At 40.7% G+C, this 27,441-nt stretch overlaps 1 protein-coding gene across 1 annotated transcript; it reads left to right on the top strand.

The window, feature by feature from the left end:
- The first annotated feature begins 46 nt into the window (after positions 1 to 46).
- Positions 47 to 26,683, top strand: LOC136645048 (cystathionine beta-synthase-like). The gene is made up of 15 exons (XM_066621302.1): positions 47 to 225; positions 10,586 to 10,692; positions 11,926 to 12,060; positions 14,413 to 14,492; positions 16,292 to 16,423; positions 16,876 to 16,945; positions 18,072 to 18,163; positions 18,828 to 18,953; positions 20,406 to 20,490; positions 20,899 to 21,004; positions 22,454 to 22,528; positions 23,590 to 23,724; positions 24,294 to 24,402; positions 25,698 to 25,782; positions 26,496 to 26,683. Exons 1-15 carry the CDS (start codon positions 47 to 49, stop codon positions 26,681 to 26,683), a joined length of 1,704 nt encoding a protein of 567 aa, XP_066477399.1.
- The last annotated feature ends 758 nt before the right edge of the window (positions 26,684 to 27,441 follow it).

The raw sequence follows: 27,441 nt of genomic DNA, 5'->3' as shown, positions 1-27,441 counted from the left end.
AACTGAGAGTGCTGATTAAAATACTTTCTTTTTTTCTTTTCAGCTCATGATGGCGTCTGTTTTTACATCCAACAAAACGATCAGAGTTTGTCCTTTCCTCAATGGGGATGTGGAAAACCAGGAAGCCAAATCGAGCAGTGCATGGGTTCACCCCAATTTGCCCAGCAAATGTACATGGAAACCAGGAAAACCCAGCTCGGAATCACCTCATGGCTGTGTGCCTTTGTAAGTAACAACTTAGGGGTAACCTTGTTGAATGCTCTTTTCCTCAACCACTCTATTCAATCAACAAAGTTTTCTTTTAAGGTTATATTGCATGATTTAAATAGGATGTTCACGTTGGTCCTGTGAGTGTATTCCTGCAATGCAGCTTTGACTCAGAGATGCAAGCGTGGTGTGGTTACACATTTGTGGGATGCAGTGATGATCTCACACCCTGAAATTATTGCTACCAGGATGAATCCATCTACTAATTCAAGTTCGGAAGAGCAGATGCAATGCAATGCAAACTCATTCTATCTGTGCTATGAAATGGTGATGGTTGAATAGGAGCCTTGCATAGTAATCCATGCAAACAAATTACTCTCATTTTAATTGTACTGATTGTTTGCATGGTTTGTGCAAAATGGTTACTGGGTCTTCACTAATGGCTCAGCTCCATGTGAGTCTGGAATTTATTGCCACAATGTGCATCATTTTACACTTATTGACATTGAACTGCATTTGCCATTTGGTTATCTTTTCACCCAGTTTGGAGAAGTCCTTTTGGAACATTTCACCATCTGCTTTGATTTTTATCACTTGAATAGTTTGGTGTCATCTCCAAACTTGGTCAGCTCACTGTTCACCTCTAACTCCAGATCAGGTATGAAAAAGAAAAAAAAGCAGATCTTTTGGAGACCCCGCTTCTAACTTCACTGATAATATTGTCTATTTCTACTCTCTACTTCCTGTTCTTTAACCAAGTTACCAACCCATAAGTCCAAGAGTACAATGTCAAATGGATCATGTCTACACCCATGCCTGTTGACCCCCTCAAAAGAACTATAGAAGGTTAATGAGGTAGGACCTACCTTTGCAGAAACCATGCTGATTTTCCATCAGCAAGGCTCAATTCTTCTTTCTGCTTAGTTTTATCTTTATGCTTTCCACTAGTGTACCCAGAACAAATGTTAAGCTTGTTGGTACAGGTAGTTTATGCAGTGCATTTTGGGAGATCTCTGTTAATAAAGAAGATAACTGCCAGTCTTCTGGTTATGAAAAAGGAAAAATTTATTGAAGGAATTGCACAATTGGATCGGAGAGTGAGAGACAGAAAGCCTCTCTGTCTAGCTGAGCATTGGGGGGGGGGGGGGGAAGAGGTAAAAGGAAGTTAGCTTGAAAATAGTAATCTGCATTCTAAAGGAGACTCAAGAGGAAAGAAAACAAAAAACAAAATAGGAAACATTTCATGGTCCCTCCAACTACCTGTATTGCCCCTTTAGGTTTAGGATGCTTGTTCAGGGTTGTTAAACTTTTCTGCTCTTCCAACAAGTTGATTGGTTTGCAATTTCCTGTTGGAACCCTTTTAAAATATTGATGCTATATTCTGGTCCTTCGATCTGGAGACTGATTTAAAGAACAAATTACATATTTTTGTTAGAATAGCAATTTGACATTGGAATTCCTTAATAATTCTTTGATGAATGCCATCTGAACCCAGTGACTTTTAAATTTGTCAGTGCACACTAAAATCTCATCCCTTGTCACTTGTATTTGACTCATTTCTTCAGACTGAGCAGTTCAGTTCACACTTAGGTAACTTCCCTATGCCTTCTGTAGTGAAGACAGATGCCGAGGACTAATTCAGCTTCTCTGCCATTTCCATATCCTCTTTAAACTCCCTTATTTGCTTGTTATCCACTGGTCTAACCATCTCCCTGGCAGGTTTCTTTCTTTTGATATATTTGAAAAACCTTTAATTGTTTGCCTTGCAGTTTTTGAACATGTTTGCATCTCTTATTATCTGCTTACATTCCTTCTGCCAGAGTATGTATTCCTTTTTGTTCTCCCCATTTGGGCAAGAGTCCTCTTTGCTTCTTATAGCTTTGACTCCACTCATAAATCAAGCTGATATCCTCTTGGACTTAGTAGTGTCTTCCTCTCTAGTTAGTGGTGGACATCCTAACTGAACTTCTGTTATTGCAGTTTTAAACACTCTCCATGCACTCCAGATATTTTTCATCTTGTGCTTTTCCCTTTCAGCTTCTTTTTCTACTAGTCCCCTCATTCTAGAGGTCCCTTCCTTTGATGCCTGGTTAAGACCTGCAGGTTATAAAAAATAAGCTCAGACACCCGTCTTTGCACTTTTGCCCTAGTTCAGCCTTGGAAGCATTCCGAAGTGCTCATCCTCCCACCTGCTCTGCTAAGTTTGGGTGCAAAGACCAGGAAGCCAGACTAATACCAAGGGAAAGCATTCAGAGAGGTCATATTAGTAGTTTCCTTTTCAGCTTCCCTCCTAATCTCCATGCTATCCTTTGCCCAACCCCTTTTGCCTAAACCATACTTTGTCTTTTGAAGATTTCTCAAGTGCCTTATTTTGAATTATTACTTTACCACTTTTGGTGAAATTAACTCTTTTAATAAAACTCTCTTTTGTCACTATTGAAACCTGTCTGATCTCAGTTCACTTGGGGAGAGTTGGTTACCCCATCTTCCCAGACCTCCAGGCTATGCTACCATTTAACTCTTAAGATGACCCTTAGGGAACTTGGGGGCTTCTGGGAAGGAGGTTTCCCCAAGGCAGCCTCCTTCTATTTGGTTTTCCCTACCCTTGGGTGTTGGCAACAATCTACCATCCCAGTTAAACCCATGAGCTAGAAGTGAATGCTGCACCTTGTGCATGACTGTCATAAGGGGGTTGTCATCAGGGGAACGGCAACTATGGTTTAGAGGTATTCCTATATCCAAACAACTTATGGTGCCATTATGTAATAAACTCTGATTGTTCTTTGGAACTATTACAAAATTGCCTTATAAATAAGAAGTGACACATGCCTCTAGATAAGATGCCACTGGATGTAGCAATATGCGGCAGCTGTTGCTCTTGAGATTTATGGGATCAATAAAACTTGTTGCAAATAGCTTTGCACTGTCCTCTTAACAGAAAAGGAATAACTTTTCTCACAAGTATCCCAAGCTGCAGCATAATGAAACCAAGAACTGAAAGCCTAATATCCCATTTAGTAAGAGTGAAATATTCCCCACCTACTTTAGGCACTTTCCAAATCATTAGGTTGTATGGGGAAAGAATGAAACCTGTTCCCATTAAGTGTACAGGGGTTGTAAGCCTCACAAAGTAAAGAGGATTTGGACATGCAAGATGACCTTAATCTGTACCCTAATGCTTTCTGCAATAAGCATTATTGATAAGCATTATTGATGAGTTAATGATAAGCAGAAGGATTTGATGGTCATTTGGGAGACCCTGATGACTTAATTGTTTTAATGTTGGGTCTATCTCTCATAAGAGTACTGTGTGTTTAGTACAATATGTCCTAGATGTCAATGCTTCATAAGTCCTAACTACCTCACTCCAAGCTTCTCTCAAGAAAGCACATCTAATTCACGGTTAATGTTTTCCCAGCACTAAAAGCACAATATACTGATACTGGGGAAAATACAGTGCTTCCCCTGGAATGTGAATGCATGAAGTTCACAAGCACCTATCGGACAGTGTCTCTGACATCACTGATAATGTCTGGCATTACTGACTTTGCCTGAACCAGGTTACAAGCCTAACACTTGTAGGCTTGTAGGTCAACCAGTAGAGGGGACTTCCATAGGATTTCTCATGCATTTCCTCACAATGTCCAGTAGCAACTCTGGGGAACGATTTAACTTGAGGAAACTGCATCTTACTACCCTCTATACATAGAGCCAAGATTCTGATCTAATTAGGTCTCATAGGGCTACATTCAGGAAAAGAAAAAGCCTACGGAAGATCCAATTTTGGAATAGCCACCTTCAGTTAAGAAAAGGTACTGCATCAGTTACAAACTCTGAAATATAATGTTGAACAAAGTGTTCTAGCACTGTAAAGCATACAAAGCTTATTGGAAGGATATGTGCCAATGGATAAAGCACAGTTGCTAATGGCCAAACGGCCTGCAAAATCTTCACTTCATTAGCATATTAGCTAAGATATATGCAGTGAAATCCATACTGTTCTTGCTCAGAATTCTCTGGTTTTCACCTTTTTCTTAACTGAATGCTCACAGCTTGCCTGCAGCACTCTTCATTAAGGGCATGGCTTGTTTATGTGAAAGCTATATTTGCAACACAGATGGATGATGGAGAGACAACATCAAAGATATATTGCAACAACATAGCAAGAGGCTGCTAGAAGTGCAAGAACCAGAGCTTTGTATCTCCCTCAACACCAGAAGCGGTAAAAGAGGAAGTAAAGAAGAAAAATATCTGCAAGACATTTTGGAGCATTTGTTTCTTTTGAGTCAGTATGCAGAAAGGGCCAAATAATGGCCAAACTCAGAATGTGAAAAACATGTATTGAAATCATTTGGTCTTCAGAAAGCCAGGGTATTACACAATTGATTGCTGATTCAAAGATCATTTTAATCATTGTGCATTATTTAGAAGAGCAAATAAAATTTAACAATGACATCCCCCCCCCTTCAGCATAAGAAATACACTGATGAGGGGAAGGAGCAAAACAACAACAACAACAACAACTTGTGTCCAGCCAATTAAAACCAAATTTAAAAAAAATGTAGCTGCTCTCTACAAATATTAACACATGAGAAGAAAAATATACAATATAATAACATTTTCTGTTTTAAATACATTATGTTGCCTGTGAAACCTGAGGTGAGGGCATTCATTGCATTTCCCAAGAAACACGTTAGTGTTCCTGGAATATAGGGCCTGTCCCTTGATATCATGCAAACATGTAGGCCTTTCAGACTCCGGGAGACCCTGACGACAGAGACGCAAATGAGCAGGGATGGACTGGAGGCTCTGCCTTGAGTGAAGTCCTGAGTCTCTGCCCCCTTGACTCACGTCTCAAACTAGTCATAATGGCAGCCGTCGCAACTTGTCCAGAGCTGTTTTTTGAGTTATTTTAACTTGAGTTTGAGTCTTTTTGAGAAACAAGTTGAGTCGTGGAAGCGGTGAAAAAGAACCAAGCAAACAAGCGCGCACACAACAGAGTCATAAACACACACAAAAGTCTATTTGAGTCTTTTCATTTTTAGGGTAAAACCCCCAAGTCCCAAGTCAGTCCCCATATTTTGGACACGTGTGGCTCAACTCCACGTTTTTGCGACTCGAGTCTGAGTCGTGGCCCATCCCTGCAAATTAGCACAGTGGGATGTGTCCAATCCAGCTTTAAAAAACCAGGTTTCTAGAGCAATGATTCGGTGATGGGAAGGGGAGGGAAGTGATGCTAATGGCAGGCAATGAGGTGTAGGTAGGAGAATGACGTATGTGGTCTCACGACACAGTTGGGTACAGGGTTCAGCTTGCATTGAACAATAAGGAGGTGTGTTTGCAGGGACAAAGCACATTGGCCAACAGCTCCAGCTTGTTTACTTTAGATGGAGCAGCACCTGGAATGAATTTGGATCTTGCCTGCTGATATAGGTCCAATAAAAGTAGCTGCTCCATAAGCTTTTTTCCTTATATGAGTAAAAGGTTCAAAAGGATACAGTTTGCAGCCTACTGAGACAAAGGCCGTTGAACGATACATCCAGATAACAAAGTTCACCGAGAAACTGTTTGTTACAGCGGAAAATCAATAGAGTCAGTTGAGGCAGATTGTGGAAGTAGAAGTGAGAGACAAATATAGCCTGCTGGGAAAAAAAACAATCAAAATGTTATAGGTAGGATTTTGGTGAATGATAGAACAATATATGGCTATTTCTACCAATGATAAAACTCATATATAAAGAATTCATTCTAGTGCTCTCTCTGCTTAACAGGCATGTGAACTAAACCCTGTTCAAGTGAATGCAGTCTCGGTTTCTAGTAACTAGCATCACATCCTCAGATGTGGCATATGGGAGACAAGTGGATTAGAAAGGAGTTGACATTTCAGGAGGATGTGACATTACTCTGGGGGCCATTCTGAAGGCCAGAAGGATTTGCTCAGCTCCCTAACCCAGAAAATATCCCTTAGAAAGGGAGCAATGACTGATAAGTTTCAAATTGCCTTGCAAGTAAGCAAATGAAATTACTAGCCTACAGAAAGCATTATCTATATGTAATGGAACGTCTCGGTAAGTAATAACAGGACTAGTTGCCCTGAAGGATTGTGACTTGCCCTGAACTGAAAAGTGTGTTGATCTTAATTCTTCTTGTTTACCGTAAAGCTCCTTCTACACCAAAATAAGGACAAACAGTTCAGATTAATAATTTCACGCATTAGGACAAATCTTCTCCTCTGGGTTCTGTTCTAAGATGGTGGTTCACATTTGGTCTTCTTACCTTTAGCTCCTCTGTTAGATTTGGCTGACTCTGCAGTACTTCATTTCTGAATATCTGAGCTTTCCTTGAGTTATTCTGTGACTGAAGAAAGGCAGTTACAACTTTTTCTTCCCATTGTATGCATCAGTTTGGGCTATTCTCTTTGTGGTGGAACTCTGGCCAATCCATGGGTTCATTTCTTTCTGCTGTGCAGCATCACACATTATTCAAGTTTCCATCTTTATATGCTGTTGAATCCAATCACCATTTCTTTTTGGGCTTCCATTATTTTTTTCAGGGAAAATCCAATAACAGGGGTGGCAACCACATCTCTACATATCTCTCACATCATTTGCATATCTAGAATTCCTCTTCCATTGGTATTTCTGCCTGTCATCTGTATTTTAGGTCTTATAAAATGCTGTCATCACTAGTTATTTCTACCTCTGTCTGTGATAAAATTTCACCATTCTGAACACCCCAACATTCCATGACCTTCAACACTACACTCAAATGAAATACGTCTATATGAAGTTGAGCGTGCCTTTGCTGTCTGAGAGAAGCCTTTATCTGGATGTGGTCTGCAATACCTGATAACCTTTGCAATTTATGACATGCAGAAGGATATTGAAATGAAAAAAGCTAAACTTAGACTATCTTTAGAGCTAATATTTTTGGTTATGAAGAGAGAACTCTGTGTGCCTATTTAACCAAACCAATCGTGTTCATAAAAGGACTTTTTTTTCCAAACCTTTCATCTGTCTATCAGTTTCTCTCATACTTCACCCATGCACTACTGTGCAAGAGAGGGAATTCACTGCTATAAGCATCCACAGCATGTGGCTTCAATTAAAGAAAAGACATTCTGCATGCATGTCTTACAGACACCTATGCTTGCCCTCCAGGCTGCTCAGCCCATCCCAGATCCAGACACAGCAAGAAGGCAGGCATCATTCCATTCATGTTCACTTTGAACTTTCAAAGAAAAAGATGTGCCTCAGGCAAGATAAGGTCTTTTGCATGCTCCCTTCTAGGCACAGAACCCAGAAGCAATGTGGCACAATTTTTATGCTACTACAGATAGCAAATACCAAAGAATTCAGTATTGAGGGCATACCTAATACTCCATATTCACAGTCTTATTGTGAGAGTCATGTTTGCATTTCTAGTGCAAATCTCCCAGATATCATCTTTTCATTCTACTTCTTAAATTTATTATTAAACGGCCACAATGCAACGTATGGCAGATATTTTTAGGTGAGAGGACACAGAAGGTATGATGATCCCTTTGCTATTGGGTGAGTCATTAGTAGTCAAAACAGTGGCACTTAGTCATATCTCTCACACAAAAAACTTTCTCCAAACCTATAATTAGGGAAAATCCATAAAAATTAATGAATTTCCATCAAACTTCAAAATAAGCCAAATAAGTTCCCTGAAGAGCAACAAGATGATGACTTGAGAAGTGATGATTTACTTTTTATATCTCCAGCCAAAGTGATTGGCATGCTGGCATCTAAATGGTTCTTGGTTTTCTATAGGAACAAAAAGAGTTGAAACACATATAATTTCTTCAAGACTTTGTTGGAGCAAAATAGAAAAAAATTCTCACCCTTTCAACCCAAACGACCACATACTAACTTATTGACCCACTCTGGGTAGTAGGATGATTCCGGATTCATTCCTGATGAAACCAGCTCATTCCAAAACTATGTATAATTTCCCCTTGAATGTTGCAAAAAGGATTTTAAGTGATTTACAAATACAATTTGGTGGCAGTTCATTTGCAGGGTATTTAAACTCCATAAAGAAAACTGAATGCTCTGGAGGTTTTCAGATCAAGATACCTTACTTCATACACGCACCTCAATCTCACTCTTATTGGGAAAGAAGAAAAAATCACAAGCATATTGAAGAGTGAGTTGCACTCTTGAACATAATGTATGTTGTGTTCTTTTTGGGGAAAGTCACTTGCATCTTCTACTTTAAGTGTGTGATAATTCAGCCAACGTGTCCCAATACATGCATCAGACTATACTAGTCATTGTCTCCTCCTTCCATAAAGTGCTGCTATGAATCCACATAACCAGCAGGAATACTTTAGTCTCAGCACAATCTGCATTCAAGCTACAATGTGGGATGGTATCACTGCTGATGCTCCAGAAGATAGACCTTTAACCCTCTGGCTACTGTTGAAGACCAGAATGCTGGGCTAAGTGGCCCTTATCAAGCAAGAAGTTTTTTATAGATACATCTCCAGCTACTTTTCACCATATGATGCTCTACTTTTTTCTTACAAAAATATAGCTGAAACTAGAAAATTTTTACAGTTTTCTATCTGTTATATATGTGAATTCAACAGATACACATTTTCAGTACTTCTAATGCTATCAGTCAGCTTTGACTACAGGTGCTAAGCTTTCACACACCATTTTTTTTTTCAGTTAATGCTTCCTACCAGCACAGGAATTCAAATTTCATTCTATTAATGAAATAGAATAATGTTGTGTATTCTATTACATGAATATAATAGAATAATGAGGATAATGTTGTGTCCTAGTCTGACTTTTACCTTCTTTGCTTGCTTGTCTTTTGGAATATGTCAGAGACATGAAGCCATCAATTCTGATAATATGCTAATAACTTTAGAAATTGGGCTTTTAGCTGATCGTCATTAGGGATAACTTGAAGAGCAACGTACCTGTTTTCTTTTGATCACTGCCTTGCTCTCCTGAGCAGTACTGATGTTTGGTATTGCTGTCTTCTTAAGTAAAGGTGCTCAGTAGGCTTCTGGAAGAGCACATCATAAGATCACTTGCAACGGTGAAACTGACACCCGTAAGCCCTCTGTAAGAAGGCTAAAATCTGAAAATATTCAATGCATTGAGAGAACAAGCAGGATTGTACTTGCTGGTCCAGACCTCCACATATCAAGAGGCACTTGTGCAGACACAAGTGCTACTATGTGTATACAAACTTCGTCTGTGTAAGCTCTCTCACCATGCTTTGTACCTTGGATTTTGCGTCTGTACCTTGCACCTTGCGTCTGCGGTGCAGTTTAGATCGCATGAGCTGCAGGTGCAGCTCATGTGACCAGGTGCAGGTGCAGCTTGTTCATGTGGTGGGAGGGTCTGTGCACAAGGTATCATCAACATATGGAGAAGTGGAGGGTTTCCGGTGGCTTTGGCTATTCCATTTCTCCCACAAATCATTGAATGGATTTTAATTGTAAATGGACTAGTTTCAGCGGGTCTGCTGAGTCACTCTATCAATAAGCAGCTATTGATAAATATCAGTGACACTTTTAATATAAAATAAATACTCTTCCCTAAAAACCTCTTGTAAACAAGAACAGGATGCACTCTCCAAACACCCACCCCTTGTGTTATAAAGGGGATCCATTTCTGAAAAGTAGTACACATCTCAAAAATGTGTAAATTAAAAATATTTTTACCATAAGAATGTATGAAGCTGTTCCTGGGGATTCCCCACCCCATATGACATAGGCCCCAATCCTAACCAACTTTTCAGCACTGGGATAGCTGTGGCAATGGGACTTGTGCTGCATCCTATAATTGGGTGGAACTCACAGAGGCCTCCTCAAAGTAAGGGAATGTTTGTTCCCTTACCTTGGTGCTGCTTTGCCCTTATGTCAGGGCTGGAAAGTGGGTTAGGATTGCGCCCATAATGTCATTAGACTAAAGAGGCCCTGAAAATCTCGTGATTTGCTTTCAATGATCATCTGGAGACCATTCCTTGAGGGCTGGCAACCTTAAGTAAGACAGTAGTCAAGATTGCCTTTCCCTCCTGTGTCCCTCTTCCTGAAGGAAGTGTGCTTCAGACAGAACCTAATTTATATTCACAAATTTATGTATGTATGTATGCATTTCTGTATGTATTTAAAAGATTTCTATCTTGCCTTTCCCTTGCTGGAGCAAATGCCCATGGCAGCTCATAATTCATGATTACAAATGTACAATATATAAAACAATTTTTTAAAAAATCAAGAGCAGTGACAACTTGGAAGAGGGCAACTATTTAAACCAAAGCACTGCTATAGAGACACAAATAAAACATAATTTTTTCATCTAATTCCTCAGTTCTGTTGTTTCTCCTGGTACAGGCCAAAAGAACCCAAGATTTTGTCAAACATTATGGAGAAAATAGGACACACTCCTCTGGTTCGTATTAACAAGATTTCCAAAGCCTATGGACTGAAGTGTGAGCTCTGTGAGTATCCCTTTACCACTGGTGCGTCTGTCATGTTTTCTATGATGCGTTGCAGAAGTTGCTGTGGAAGTGATGGGAGAAAGGGTTTGTCTCAGCATGAACAGCATATAAAGCACATGTTAAATGACTGTGAGATGAGCAGATGTGGCAGGTTTCATAAGGTGTGGCAGGTTTCATTATTTAGCAAATCTACTTAACTGAGAGCCAAACTGCACATTACATGGTAGATCCATGATTTGGAGCCCAAACCTATTGTTTCCTCCTCCCATGTTGATGCAGTGGTGCCAAAATGTCTACCACTGCATCCTGCAGTGGGTGGGGAGGGGCAGTCCAGGAGTTCTCTTCTGGGTGAGGGAACAAATCACAGATTGAACATGAGTCTGCGAAACAGAAATGTTGTTTAAAACATAATTTACATTGTTTCTCAAGTCTTTAAGCCACTGATTAAAACACATTGTAAGATCTAGTCCCAACATTTCACTTTGAGCTGTGGAAAGCATCTTTAGGGGATTACAAAGAATTTGTATCTTCTCATCTGTTAAATGGCCACTGGCTCAACTGCCAGCTCCTGCCTGAATTTTTAAAAGCATACTAACACTCTTTGCCTGTTCATCATGTTGCTTCTTTGCATATGGAAGTAGTTTGCAATGACAGTGGAGACCAGAGAACTACTGATTTTTATGTCATTCTTTTTTTAATCTTGCCTTTCATTACTAAGGAGTCTCAAAGCAACTTACAGTAATCAATGAACAAGTAAATAAAATTCAACACTGATAGCACAGTGTAAAAAAACTGATTTCAAAAATCAAGAGAAGAAAATAAACACTCATCAAACTAAATCAAAAGAATATAATCAGCAAAACAAAAGTACAGATGCACATAGGAAATATGCCCTATTTCAACAAATAAATCAAATAAATAATAAACCAAAGAGAAAACGTTGAAGACAAAAATGTGGTCTGGGAAAGATACAATTCATTGTCTGAAGGCTGGGGGAGGGGCGGGGGAGAGAGACAGAAAAAAATTATTTGTTAAAGGCTGTTATGGTTACTTTATCTGTACGGTATTGATCCAGAGTGACATCTTGTGGCTGTCTGGAGTCATCTATTGTTTCATCCAGTTCTTCAGTTTTTTCTTTCCTAAAAATAAAATTGTTTCAATGAGAATTCAATAACAATAATCAAGATCTTTGGCCCTTTTTAGTTTTAATTTGAGCTTGACTTGACATTCCAGTGGCCAAGTGTGAGTATTTCAATGCTGGAGGGAGTGTGAAGGACCGAATCACCTTGAGGATGATAGAAGATGCAGAAAGAGCTGGCATCCTAAAACCAGGAGACACACTCATTGAGCCCACGTCAGGAAATACAGGTACAAAAGGAGAATGAAAACACTTTATATGGAGGTTAAAATCATGATAAAATTGTTGTTATCACTGCACCAGAGCTGGTATCATGACAAAAAATAAAACATTTTTATTTAAAAAAAAATTAATTAAGGATCACAGAAAAGGATTCCCTTATTCAGAGATTCCTGGATATCAAATTGCTCTATTGACTCAAAAATCACAAAATATCCACTAGAAGAGTTGCTGTAAAGGCAAGCTAATGTATTATTGTTGAAGATACGTGCTTGTGATATACATGTTTCCAGAAGAGGGGAATTGCGAAGAATTGTCCCTACTTCTTGCACAAACATGATTTTATTTTGTGAACCTGCTAAATATGTGGCTTCAAAAAATATTAGAGAATGCTGAGAACCTTTAACAGGGAAAGAATTAGTTTAAATCAGTAAATATATCAGTAGATTCATAATATGAAAGTGTACATAATTCCTTACTGTCCAAATGGAAAGTTTTCCCAGAAAATTGCAAATTAGAAAAGTTTTTAGTCTTGGACTTTTACAAACCTTGCTTTAATTTGTAAAAGTGCAAAGCATGTCCATTTCACAAGCCACTGTATTATGAATAAAAGGATATACCATGTCTTCAGTAGCCTGGAGAAGCATCATTTGCCCAGTTCTGCAGACCACTGTATGGGAGGGCTAAGTTGACAGGCTTCTCTAGCACATCACAGTGGCATTACAGTTTAAACCTCTATATCTTTTGTTCTGTCATGGCACACTGAATGAGAACATGAGAGAGTCAGGCCCACACAGTAGCCATGTATTCTCTGGATCTCAGCTTACAGAGACAACAGCAGCCCCCCAATGGTGGCAATTACTGGGCAGTGCCCTATACTCCATGAAACACTGAATGGAGCTCTCAGGCCCATGCCCAAAGCCTTTTCTTTTTTTTTATTTCTCCTTTTGATCTGGATCAAATACAGCAGCTATTTCTTCAACAGCCCAAGTATGCACTACAGACTGTATAACCTACAGGGTAGAGTGCAATCTTTTTTTCCATAGCTCAGAACATGATGGTTCATTTCAAAATTGGCTTTGTTTCTCCTCTTACAGAAGCCCATTTAGCCTCCCCATTTCAGTGAGGAGCAGCTGGCTCTGTCACTCATTTCCAATGAAATTGGAGCACAGAGACACTTTACAAACTTGTGAGAAAAACTGAACATCCGTGCAATTTTTTCCTACATATACATGGAATAAGTGCAGTTTGTTTTCATTTTCTACAGGCAATCCAACAAATCTTTTTTTCCTTCTTCTTTTCCCCCTGTTTGCATTGTTTTATATACTAAGAGGTGTATTTTTTTCTGTAAGCATAGTGCAAAGTTTCATGTTCCCATCAACTTTACCCTCTGCTATAAAAATAAACTGCTCTTGGTTGCCTCTCAGGGACTCTAGTTTCTTCAGATCAAAGAATTTCAGAAGTCTTTGTGTGATGATGCCTGAGCTAATGATGCGCTTGGAAAGTATAAGTGAGCCCTGATGTACAATTTTCTGGCCATTGTTTGTGTGCTAACAGTCCTGTCAATATGTAGGAAGGGCTCACAATGGAGCAGTAAGAACCCAAGTTTCTGCCTTGGCCTGTAGTGCCAACCTGCTTCCTCTCTGCCCAGCTTATCTTTTCTCACAGAGCAGAGGGGTGGATAAAAACTGATGTCCTGCCTTTCTAGGAATTTCAACAGGCTGGACCTTTCCCATGTCTTGTTCACCCACTCCTGGGGAGACAAATGGGAGATGGTAACTGAACTGCCTGTACAACAACAACAACAACAACAGTATATATATACCACTTTTCAACAAAAAGTTCACAAAGCGGTTTACAGAAAAAATCAAATATCTAATGGCTCCCTGTCCCAAAGGGCTCACAATCTAAAAAGATGCAACACCAGCAGACAGCCACTAGAAAAGACACTGCTGGGGTGAGGTGGGCCAGTTACTCTCCCCCTGCTAAATAAAAGAGGAACACCCACATGAAAAAGCGCCTCTTAACCAGTTAGCAGGGGTTTGTACAAGAGTTGTACAAGACTCGGATTTGCTACATGCAATGTGCTTGCATTTACAGTTCCTCGTGGACAAACCTAAGTACTTAGGCTTGCATATTCTCATGTAATATCAATGCTACATCATGCTTTATGATGCTGGCACAGATTCAGTATGCTTCGTACTGAGCTCTTACAGTCAGAAATGTCAAAGACCCTCAGTGGAAAACCTGAGAAATGTTCGTTTATTTATTCCTTGTTAAGTGATGATTTACAAACTGTTTATCTTGCTACAATTGAATAATCCCTGTTCAGTGGTCTTGTTCCTCTGTTCTGTGCTCACCAGGAATTGGGCTGGCCCTGGCAGCTGCAGTGAAGGGCTACCGCTGCATCATTGTCATGCCAGAGAAAATGAGCATGGAGAAGGTGAGGGTCCTGGGTGATTTAGCTTAGATCTCTTTTGAACCAGTTCAGCTTTCATGTCCTTTGTGTCTCCATCCTGGGCAAGGCATGCTGGGAATTCTAGTGCATGAGGCTGCAGTGAGGTATGTGTTGCTCTTTAATACCCCAACTCTGACGTACAACCCAGGATCATATGAAGTGGGGGCAGCAGGTGAGACAGAACTGTAGTCCATAGAAAAGCACTGCAGCTACCCCACCCGCTTACACCTGAGGAGAATATCCTTACAACTGAGAAAGTGGGCGTAAGGAGAGCCTCCTCGGGTGTAAGCAGACAGGGCAGCTGCAATGCTTTTCCACTGACAACGAAAGGTAAGTTCTGCCTGACAATTTTAGAGACTTGTCAGTACGGATGAAAAAAAGAAGCATTTTTCCGGCAGTGCTAGACTTGGAAAATAAAACAGCTAATATTATAATGCTGTTGTACAATCAATGGTAAGGCCACACCTGGAGTATTGTGTCCAGTTCTGGTCACCACATCTCATAAAGGATATAGTGGAAATGGAAAAGGTGCAAAAGAGGGCAACTAAGATTATTGCTGGCCTGGGGCACCTTCCTTATGAGGAAAGGCTACGGCGTTTGGGCCTCTTCAGCCTAGAAAAGAGACGCCTGAGGGGGGACATGATTGAGACATACAAAATTATGCAGGGGATGGACAGAGTGGATAGAGAGATGCTTTTTACACTCTCACATAGCACCAGAACCAGGGGACATCCACTAAAATTGAGTGTTGGGAGGGTTAGGACAGGCAAAAGAAAATATTTCTTTACTCAGTGTGTGGTTGGTCTGTGGAACTCCTTGCCACAGGAAGTGGTGATGGCATCTGGCCTGGTTGCCTTTAAAATGGGATTGGACAAGTTTCTGGAGGAAAAATCCATTATGGGTTACAAGCCATGATGTATGCAACCTCTTAATTTTAGAAATGGGCTATGTCAAATGCAAAGGAGAGCACCAGGATGCAGGTCTCTTGTTATCAGGTGTGCTCCCTGGGGCATTTGGTGGGGGCACTGTGAGATACAGGAAGCTGGACTAGATGGGCCTATGGCCTGATCCAGTGGGGCTGTTCTTATGTTATGTTCTTATGAGCAGGGAGGCAAATGAAGCTTATGGAATGGATGTGGCTTGCCTCCCTTTTCCAAATCTAGTGCTGCTGCTTCCACTTCCTCTAGTGGAGGGGATGCTGAGGTTCTCTTCATGCTCTCTTCATGTTCCTGATGCACTCTCTGAGCACAAAGGATGAGGTTTCCAAGCTGTTAGGTGAATGAACTCGCCAGTGCACACTCAGGGGCTTCATTTGCTCAATAGTGCATGCATGTTGACAGGGATGGGAGGAAGAATTCAGGCAGCAGTTTGGTACAGACCACCCCTGATTCTAACTTGCTCCTTTTATGTCAATGGTGGAAGCAGAACCATGTGCCTGTTCCTTAGTGTGTGACAGCCCACACATTCAAGAACTCCATGAGTGCAATGAAGTACATTTAAGCAATTGTTTTCAGTAGGGCTAAGCCAGCTTAGGCTGCAATCCTAAACACACTTACCACTGGGCCTAATAGGATGAACATGCTTAGGGATTGTACAGTATGGGCTGCAATCATATGCAAGTTTACCAGAGAGTTAGTCCCTTTGAACATAGAAGGCCTTACAGTGAGCTAGAAATTCAAATTAAAAATAATTACATTTTTACTTTTGCAAATTAGATATTGGAAGCTGACAATGAAACAGTGCAGGAAGCTAATTTAGCATTCTGCCTTCCTCCCTTCTTACAGGTGGATATCCTGAGAGCACTTGGGGCTGAGATTGTAAGAACTCCATGCACAAGGTTTGATGCCCCGGAATCCAATGTCCGTGTTGCTTGGAAACTGAAAAGTGAAATCCCAAACTCACATATATTGGATCAGGTAAATGAACTGTTGTTTTTGGGCAGCCTAGGGGCAAAGAGACTGAACTGTGAATTTGTGATTTGGTGTTGCCTCTGCCATGAACTCACTAGGTGGCCTTAGGCAAGCGGCTCCCTCTCAGCTGAAATTTGAGGATAATAATACAATGGGCTTGTTGTATGGATGGAACTCATACCTGTGGTTTCAACCAACCATGGATTTGAATGCACTACAAAAAAATCCACGTATCTTCCTGTAAAAAAATTCAATCTTGAATGTTTTAGAAAAGGCAAGGTACACATTTTTAATACAAATAAATAAACTTGTCCATTATGAGAGATCTGCTTAAACTAATTCATCGAACTCTGTTTATTCAGGAAAGGTGGGATATAAATAACTGAGATAAATACATACATTTTGCTTCATCCATTTGTCAGCAATGAACTCATTTCTTTGTTTCTTTACCACAATAGTATCGAAATCCCAGCAACCCACTGGCACACTATGACACCACAGCTGAGGAGATTCTGGAGCAATGTGATGGTACCACCCCTAGTTACTTTGTTTTGCATGTCTTCCTTGGTGATAACTGCTCAATTTACCTTGTTTGATAAGACCATCTTTAGAGACTGTAATTGACTTAACTGCGGTTGCCAGTTCTTGCAGCTGAACTGAACAGCTCATGATTTTAAATACGGAAGCATGAAATCATGAGGCACATCCCACAGTCTTGTTGTTATTAGCTTTTCAGTAAATATATTAAATCTGCAGTCCTGAAGATACTTTAAATTTACTTACATGTTCAACTTAGCATTGGGCTTCTAGTTCTCATGGTTGGTTGGTTGGTTGGTTGGTTTGAAAGCCTCTTTATTCACAGCAGCACATGGTAGGCATCAGTAATGCAGTGAGACAAAGAAACAGATTCTAAAGGCTATGTCTTAAGAGCCTCTTTATATGTCTAGCCAGCAAGTAAGTTACTATTGTGCAGGGATGTGCCAGAGTCACAGTGGTGAGTGTCGAGTTGAGTCCCAAGTCTCTGCCCCCTTGACTCGAGTCACAAACGAGTCATAATGGGAGGCGATCGTGACTCATCCAGAGCAGGTTTTTTAGTCTTTTTGAGAAATGAGTCAAGTCAAAGTAGCCAAAAAAAAGCAAGCAAGCAAATACACAAAAAAAGGTCACAAGCACACACAAAAGTGAGCTTGTCTTCAGTCTGTTTGAGTCACAAGTTTTTTTTTTAGTCACTGCCATGAGTCTCGATTCAACCCTGAGTCATTGGCGTGTGACTCAAGTTTCCCATGAGTTGCGAAAAACCCGTCTTTTTTGCAACTCCAGTCTGAGTCATCCAGATCATGGCCCATCCCTGCTATTGTGTGCCACTGGCTTTTCCCATGGAAAATGTGCACACTGTAAAGAGTTAAATGTATGTCTTAAACATGCATGAAATATCCCAGGAAGTTCCAGGCAATAAAGTACAGATGATGTTTATTAGAACATCACAATCCTAAATATTTTTGCTGATATCTTACCATAGATACACTTCTATGATAGACCAAAAAAAATGTTTTATACAGGTTAGCACAAGCACTTCCTTTTTAAGATTTGAAGTAAGTGCACGGTCTGATTGGTCTCTCTTTTTTCTCCCCCGCAAACCCCCCCCCCCCCACAGGCAAAGTTGATATGATTGTGGCTGGAGCTGGCACCGGAGGAACCATCACTGGTATTGCCAGAAAGATGAAGGAGAAATGTCCTGAATGCATAGTATGTGAAAGACCTGATTTAAGCATTGACATTTTCCATGTGTTTGGGTCTGGGACTGGGGAGCACGTGCATCTTGCACCAGGCAAATATCTTGCTTGTGCCAGGAGATTGTTCACACAAATGAACACTTGATACACCCATTGTGTATGATCCCATCTTTTTCCCCCAAGAAGAATCACGTATGCATTTGTGAGCACAATCACCCTGCTCAATGTTATTAACATGGTGTCTACTGCATTCACCCCTGAGACCTAGTCCTGACAATGCAAATATGTTATTTTCTCAAAAAGTGCTCCTAGGAGCCCTGGGGCTCCTTGACACCCTTCAGGGGCTCCATGAGACCCCATAAGTGGCTGCCATCTGCTTGGCGCTACACCACCCTGCACATGTGCCAGTGCTTTGTGGCCCCCCCTAAACTCCATTTAGGAGTGTAAAGTGCTCCTGTTTGAGAATTGCTGCTTTAAGTTAAATGTGTTACCAATGACATTGCAAGTAAAGTTGAATGCTGCCAGCTAAATTGCCTCCAGTGATCTGTCTCCCCTGAAGGAAATGTAACCTTTGGTTAACCTGAACTTCCTCCCACTTGGGAAAGGGGAAAGACAAAACAATATTCATTTTTGTGTGAAGTCAGCCATTGATTTATTGCTCATTGTTTCCTCCACAGATTGTTGGTGCAGATCCTGAAGGCTCCATTGTTGCTCTGCCCAGTTCACTGAATACAACAGATGATGGCGCCATGGAAGTAGAGGGGATTGGACATGATTTTATCCCAACTGTCCTGGATAGATCCGTAAGTACCATTGTGACAAATATCAAGAGACACAGAATTGAAATATGAATCTAAAAACTGTACTTGAAGTTAAGAATGAAGAACTCATCCACACAAGATGCATTTAAAATTACTGACAGTGGTTGATTCTTGGTACCCATCACATCCAACAAATGAGGGCTGGTGTGGTCACACTAGACCACAACTGTATTAGTATGACTGGAAGAAGTCATAATGGTGACTAGTAGAAGTAAAAATTCCAGTGGGGAGAGACTTGAGAGTCTGTTGTGGAATAATATGCTAACAGGTTCAATCAAATCCCCTACCAGCCCGCAGCACACACTGCCTCTGATGGTGTGCAAGCTTCATGTGATGGTAGGAGGGTGGGAATGACAAGATGGCCTGGTAGAGGTAAGTAAACATCTTTTTTACTTGCCTCACTAAGGTCACTTGGCCTCCAATGTGTCTCCTTGGACTAGAGGTGGGAGAAAATGTGGTAAAGGCTGCAATCCTAACCTCACTTTCCTTGGAGTAAGTCCCATTGAACACAATAGGACTTACTTCTAAGTAGACCTGCTTAGGATTGTGCCCATAATAATAATAATAATAATAATAATAATAATAATAATAATAATACAGGTATTTATATACCACCTTTCTTGGTCATCAGATTTCTCCTCAGACTTTATTCAAGGCGGTTTACATAGGCAGGCTATTTAAATCCCCGTAGGGATTTTTACAATTGAAAGAAGGTTCTATCTTACAAGAACCACAACATTCAGATGTTTCTTTCTGATCTGGTTTCACATTCTGGCCTCCATCCTCCCACGCTTAGAGCAGATGGAATAACTCGGCTCAGCTTGTCAGCTGCTTCAAGGTCGCATGGTGCCGGTGGCCTCGAACTGGCGACCTGTGGATGTTATCTTCAGGCAAATGGAGGCTCTACCCTCTAGACCAGACCTCCTGCCCATAAACACATAATACCACTTTCTGCACCTCATTTTTAAAAAACAAAAAACAAAATCTGTTGTCTGCAAAATGAATGAAACCATTTTATTTAATTATTTAATTGGGGGGTGCATGAGTTATGACTGCGGTTGCATCTGCTAACACTATACTACCTATACCACTTACCTAGTATACTTTTAAAACTATTAAAATTTATAAATATATAATTTTATAATTGTAATATAAATTTTCAATACAAACATATACTGCTACTTTCTGCACTTCTAACTTTTGGAAAACTCCAAAATAAAGAAGAAATAAAATCACTTTCTCCCACTTCAACCTTGGACCTACAGCAGCTATTTAAAGTCAGGGGGTGGGCCAGGAAAAGAGGGATAGGATCTTGGAGTGCATCAGTGTTGCTGAGCCCCCCCCCTCCCCGCAGCTCCATCCTGTTATATATAATAGGAGCACCAGAACTGAGAAACCCTAAATTCTATCTTTTTTGTCTTTTGACTCTTTTAGGTGATAGATCAGTGGGGCAAGTGCAATGACACGGACTCCTTTCTTATGGCTCGTAGGCTGATTAGAGAAGAAGGCTTGCTCTGTGGTAAGCATTGTGGAAGACTATTACGCCCATCAACAAACAGTTACTCACTTTAACTGCACACTGTACCAGCAAGCCTGACTCCTCCTCTCACAGCAATGCCCCACTGTTTCACGAAGGCCTGTGCTTCCACGGTTCTTATTCTTCCCCATTGAAGTACTTCTCTCAAAGGAGTACAGGGAAGTACCAATACTTTCCTCAGGGAAGTGTTTAGGTGGAGGGAGTAGCAGAAAAGATCAATGATGTGCCCATTCTATCAAGTGATGGTTTGGTTCAAGATTCTAAATGGGATCTGCACCCAGCGTCTGAGTGCCAAAGCACCAATATCTTCACCCCTTCCTGATTTCCTTCTCATTCCCAGTGTTATTGCTTATTTTGAATATTGTGTTGGGTGTCTTCTTTACTTGACAGGGGGCAGTGCTGGCAGTGCAATGTCTGTGGCTGTGAAAGCTGCCCAGCAGCTGAAAGAGGGTCAGCGTTGTGTTGTCATCTTACCAGACTCTGTGAGGAACTACATGTAAGATAGTGTCTTTTCATTTTTGCCTTCCATATATGGATTCCAAAGCCATTCAGCCATTAGTGGAAGAGAATATCTCTGTGGGTTACAGGACTTAGGCTCTTGCTCTTGCATCATATTAAAAACAGTGAGGAAATTGTTTTCGGGTTTGTCTATAAGGAAGCAGGAAGTTCTTTGGTCCCTTCAGCATTCTCATAAATGTTTATGATGGTCTGATTCCATTGATATCAGATACTTATTCCACTAAGGAATTAGTCTAGCATAAAATTAGTTAGTTAGATAAATGATATCATAAAGGAAAAGTCTACTGATGCAGCTATTGGATTATTGTCTGGAAAGTGTTGTAAATGCTTTAAGGAAGAAACAGAAGCCTGGGGGTTTTATCTCAACTATTGCCAGTTGCAGTGTATTGTCCCCAAATAGACTCAAAGGCGAAGGTCTTTTAATGACTCACTATCTTGGGGGCTCAACTCCAGGCAACTTAAGGGAGTAGACATGCCAAAACAGGCAGTCCTTAGATGATTAAACCCCTTGAAAGAAGTATACAGTGCAATCCTATGTGTGTTTACTCAGAAGTAAGTTCCATTGAATTCAATGGGGCTTACTCCCAGGCAATGTCATATTGCAGCCTTAGTTTGTGCATCCAGAATCATGAGCTATCCAAATGTTTTTTCTTTATTCTAAAATGCTCAAATGCAGTTCCTTAAAATAAAACTATTTAGTGTCTCATTACCATAATGGTACTAGAGAATGAGAGAAACAAGCAAGGGGGGGAAAAGCATTTGCAGCTTCTGTTTTAAGGACATGGTTCACTTTAAATTAAGTTTTAAAATTTTTTTGCTGGCTGTATTGGTTGTATTTTTTCTCTACAACTATACTTTCTGGTTTTGCACACATTGCATTCCACTGGGTCTCTTTTAATGGCATCTGGCTCATTATTTCTACTCATACATTCTACTCCATTCTTCAATAATCAACTGATGCCATCCCACATCTTCTTATTTGATAGCTTCTTATTAATCACAGAAACCCCCATAGCATTTGTTGCCAGTTCAGGATGCAATCTAGAGCTGGTCCAAAGCAATAGGAGTGTGCCATTGATTGCATTGTAATTGTGCATTTGAGCAGATCTTTCTTTCAGGTTAGCTAGCATTCTCACCCATACAATGGGTGACAATGCTAGGACACTCTTGCTTTACACTTACTTTTTGTTAGTACAGTTATCCTTGTATTAAGAAAAAAAAACATTATCACTTCTCTCTGTCCTGCCTTGAACATTCTGTTTTTAACCCATGTTTCTGTTATCTATAAGTATTCAACCTGATGCAAAAATTCTATATGTCTAAAGATTAAGCAATGGTAACTGGGCTAGACTGGTACTGAAATGGAAGCTAGGCTGAAACACCACAGTCCAACACAATATCTCAAGTGTTTATTCATTATCTCCAGGTCTAAATTTTTGAATGACAAATGGATGATCAAGAATGGATTTCTAAAAGAAGATGTTCAAGAACATTATCCTTGGTATGGCTCAGGGTTACTTCACTTATGTCCTTGTAATCACAATGTCGACACAAAGTAACATGAGTGGTGAGGCTACTGTTATATACGCAGATGGAGAGCCAGACTGCACAATACTTTAAAGAATGTCATCGATGTGCTTGGTTTCTCTCTCTCTCTCTTCTAATTAAGAGCTATGGTGGGATCTAGACTGGAGCCATGGGGTGAGAGGGTTTTGATTCTTTGCCAGTGCTGTGGTTCTAATCCAGATAGTTCTTCCTGGCTGCAGCTGCTGGTGGTCCTGGGAACAGTGGTGGGAAATTGACACTTTAATCCCTTGCTTTGGAAAATTGGTATCATTTTTTATTGATTAAATCCAGTTGCATGTACTTTTTATTACTAAGAATATTTATATATCACTTTTCACCAAAAAAAGTTTACAAAGTCATTTACATAGCAAAATAAGTTTTGAAATGGCTTTGTGTTCCAGAGGGTTCATGATGTAAAAATAAAAATGCAAAAAAGGGGGACACCAGCAAACAGCTACTGGAAAAGTCATTGTGTGGGTTGAATAGGGACAGTTGCTCCCAACTCCTATATATAAGAGAAGCTCTACTACAAAGAATTAGAAGTAGAAGCAGCCCAGGTAGAAGAGGTTCCATCCATACTTACCATTTCTTTGTGCAATTTGCTGTTTTTGCCTGTGGGATGAGGTATCACAAACTGCGCCTAGTTCTGTGAGCTGCCACTGCTTGCATTACAGTTGTTTTTTGTATGGTTGCCGTACTGCATTTATAAGTATGTGTGTATGTGCTTCCTTCTGGCTATAAGTGTACCAGTAAATGTTTTCATACATAATACATAAAGTCTGATACATAAAGTCCTTGTAGATAGTCAAACATGTAATTTAGAAATCAGGGTTGTGAAGAAATGCATCAGCTCCTTTCAGCGTTACACCAAAGGCACCCTTGCCCTTCATCCTTCTCTTCTTTCATTCTGTTTGTGTCTTGGTAGAGCAACAAATAATAAACAGAAGAGACTTTGGCCTATGGGGGTTAACAACACCTGCTGTTCTTTTGTTATAGGTGGTGGAATCTCAAGGTGCAGAAGCTGAATCTCTTGGCTCCTCTGACGTTTCTTCCAGATGTGAACTGTCAAAAGGCAATAGAAATCCTCCGCGAGAAGGCCTATGACCAGGCACCAGTTGTTGCAGAATCTGGGTAACTGTCTTGTATGCTGAATGCTCATTTTAACAATCGGTTGTCTTCAAGAGAATTCCACAATAGCAATCTCAAACACTAAGGAATAGTCCATAATTTATATGACAACATGTGAAATACTTTAGTTAATATGGGCTCCATTCATTCTTCCACAATCATTCAAGATTTATATAAGTTCAACAGGGTCCTGTTTCCATCCACCTGTGCAAATGCTCTAGCGCACACATAAGCAGTGCAAAAGGCTATTATAGTGCAAGGGAGGTCAATGCACATCTTCCTATATAGCCCACACCTTTGGATAATGCAGGCCCTTTGCCTGGGGTGGGCTAGATCTCACCTTCTATATTTAACATTTTGAATGGACACTTTTATGTGCCCTGAAAGGAGAGAAGGGCAACTCCTAAGGTCACACAGCAATGGGAGATTAACTTTTCTTAGCATTATTTCACTGCTAGGTGCCTGTTGTTGGAAAAGGGTAGAGGCACATTCTCTGGCTGCACAGAGGCTCCACAGATAGGCATGGTGGGGCATGAGCAAAGGGCTTAACAGTGTTTGTGCTTTTCTTGAAGCCTCGTCTTGGGAATGGTAACTCTCAGCAACATCCTTTCCTCCGTTCTGGCAGGACATGCCCAGTTCTCAGACCCCGTCATGAAGGTCGTTTATCAGCAGTTTTCCAAGGTATTTACTCCTAGGTTTTTTGACAGATTCACGCAGCATCTGAACATATGCTTGGCCACTGCTTGGTAGTGCTTGTTGGTAGTAACTCCTTTGAGTCTAGTGCCAAGGAAAAGGATGAGGATACAGAGAATAGAATTAATAGTGGAGGGAGAAAAAGGCCCTTATTTGAACTGAGTCAGAGAAAGTGAAAGAAGAAAGGAGGAAAAAAAATCAAAGCATGTGCTTAGATCTGTCAGGCGCTGTCTATTCCAGGCATGATCCTTGCACATGTTTGCTAGAAGACAACTGTTGTATTTCTGCTCTAAGCTTGGAAGATCTTACACAACTTGTGCATATCTAAAGGGTTTCCTTGCATCAGACACCTGATGAAAACTTGCATAGTAGAACACGTGAGCTGTGCCTGTGCACAGAGACCAAGTACATCTGGGGTATGCGGATTTTGAGAATGCAGAACAGCACATGAAGCACTGTATGAGCATGTGGGGTCATCAGAGTAGGCTACCTTTTCAAAGCAAGACTGCCCTGCTTTTTGTGATGCAAAGTTCCTTGCTGCAGAGTGAACCTGTTGGGAAGGGGAAACACAGGACATCTAACAGTTGCATAAAATATCTCATATATAAAGAACAGCATAAAATATCTCATCTAAGTTGCCTAGGAGAAGTGACCTATGAGCAAGGCCCTCCCTCCCAAGGATCCTGAGTTGTCTCCAAATGATTTAGGCTGCAATCCTGTGTGCACTTTCCTGGGAGTAAGATCCATTGAACACAATGGGACTTACTTCCAAGTAAGCATGTATAGGATTGTGCTGTAAATCATGACTGAATCCTATCCACACTTACTTAGGAGTAATCTCCATTGGCTACAATATTTACTTCTGAGTAGACATGCATGGAATTGGGCTCTTAGTCCCATTTAAATCAATGAGACAAATTAGTGGGGGATAACTTAAGACCCATTAATTTCAATGCACAGAGCAATCCTATACATGCTTACTTAGAGGTAAGTTACACTGTGTTCAATAGTACTTGCTCCCTAGTAAGTGTTTAGGATTGCAGCCTTAATAATAACTTTCTTTGGATACCTCCCTATGCAAACAATTTCACTCCTGCAAGAAAACCATGGGGAGGGGAGAATCAGGACTTTGACGTAAAACATCTACCTCCTTATTTGTTTCTTTTTTCCATGTGGTTGTTGTGACAAAAGGGCAAAGGGGCAGAATTTTGAATGTATGAACTGAGCAGTCCTACACTGGTAGTTAACTGTTTGAATGGTTTGATGTTGGGGTTTCTCTGCAGATTAATCTGGATGACACCCTTGGAAAGCTTTCACACATCCTGGAAAATGATCACTTTGCCATTGTTGTGCATGAGGTGGAGCAGTGTAAGTGTCATGTTGAGTTAATAACTGCTAGAGTGTATCTTCCTAGCAAGTGTATGCTCACCTACATGCTTAAGAACTCTTCCACATGTTGCCTTTGGGAGAAGCGCAAAGCTCAAGTTTAAATACACTCCAGTAAAGGAAGTTCTTAAGCAGGGAAGCAACCAAGGGGAGTGCTCTCAGAGGATCAATGAGATCAAGGTGGGGAACAGGGAAGCTTAGCAGCAGTGGCATCACTGGGGTTGGTGTCACAGGCAGCCAGCGGGCCTGTGTTGCATCCAAGGTAGGATTGGGGCTAAAAGTAGCACAGCCCAGGGCAAGGAGAATCGCTTCCCCTAACCCTGGTAAGCCACAGCAACCTCAATGGGGCTACTCGGATCTGCACCACCTGAAGAGGAAGCACAAATCCGAACAGCCCTTGACAGCCCGGGAATGGAGTTAGAATCCAGCATAACTGCCGGATCCTGGCCCTGTCTCCAACTCTCTGCCCACCAGCCCCAGGAATGCCCGCCGCCTACCCTCCCTTGAATCGCCTCCCTCCTGCCTCCTCCCCATACCCCCCAGGACCCCTGCGTTGGTCAAGCTTAGCTGATACAATGCTGTTTGGATTTGTGTGGGTCTTAAATAAACAAACCCAATGTTGTGGACTTCCTTTTAACACTAATTTTGAGATTGTCAGCAATATGTAATCCTCCACCCTTTTTGTGTGCTTCCAGACAATGCAGATGGCAGTTCCTTCATGAAACAGATGGTCTTTGGTGTGGTCACAGCTGTTGACCTCCTCAGCTTTGTCAGCCCGAAGAACAATCCCCAGCAGCTTCGAGACATAAACCCCAAATCAGCCTCATCTGGAAGAACTTTCTCCATGGTGGAGATAGAAAAAAAATTAACCGAAGGCTTTTAAATACGTATATAATTCTGGTTTTGTTTTTCACTATGTCTATATTTTCTATTTTAATTTGCCTAGTCATTCTTAGTCTGTTATAATTAATGTATCCTAAAGTTTATCGAAGGGAATAATCTTGTTATATATATAAAGGAAGGCGTGGAATAAATGTATTAAGCTGTTATCTCTATCTTCAGAACAGGACCTGGCAATGAATCTGAATGAATCTGGCACAAGGTAAACACCTCTGGCTTTTATACACTTTAGCTCTGCCCAGACTCCCCATGATTGGTGCGATTGAAACATTAACTAGAGGGCCAATGGGATTTTAGGATTTCAATCCATCACCTGATTGGCCAGCCATAAGTCTGGGCCAATCAGTTATGCGGGATTTCGATCCTGCATAACTTGCATACATAACAATCTGGTATCAGAATTATCTGACTAGAGCTTTTAAAATTTAAATAAACAGCTATTTTCTGCTGTTCTTGTTAAATATAAGATTGTTAAGGAGAAAGCAGCAGAAGGAAATGAATTCTCCTAGGGGGTCTTGCTGCAATGATTTTTATGTGACTTTTGTTGTTTGCTTGAACATTGACTGATAAGCACACTTCAAGATCTGCTGGCGGAACAATAAAGAACTACTTATTACTGGTGTAAAAAACTATCTGAATTCACTGTAGCACAGACATACAATGTGCCTGTCAAAGGAAGTCAGAAGTGGCAAATTTCTGCTTGCAGATGAGTGAGCACACATAATATCATTTTCCCCCAAG

This window comes from Tiliqua scincoides, chromosome 3 (genome assembly GCF_035046505.1).
Source record: "Tiliqua scincoides isolate rTilSci1 chromosome 3, rTilSci1.hap2, whole genome shotgun sequence".
Lineage (NCBI taxonomy): Eukaryota > Metazoa > Chordata > Lepidosauria > Squamata > Scincidae > Tiliqua > Tiliqua scincoides.
This window is presented reverse-complemented; position numbering and strand designations above follow the sequence as displayed.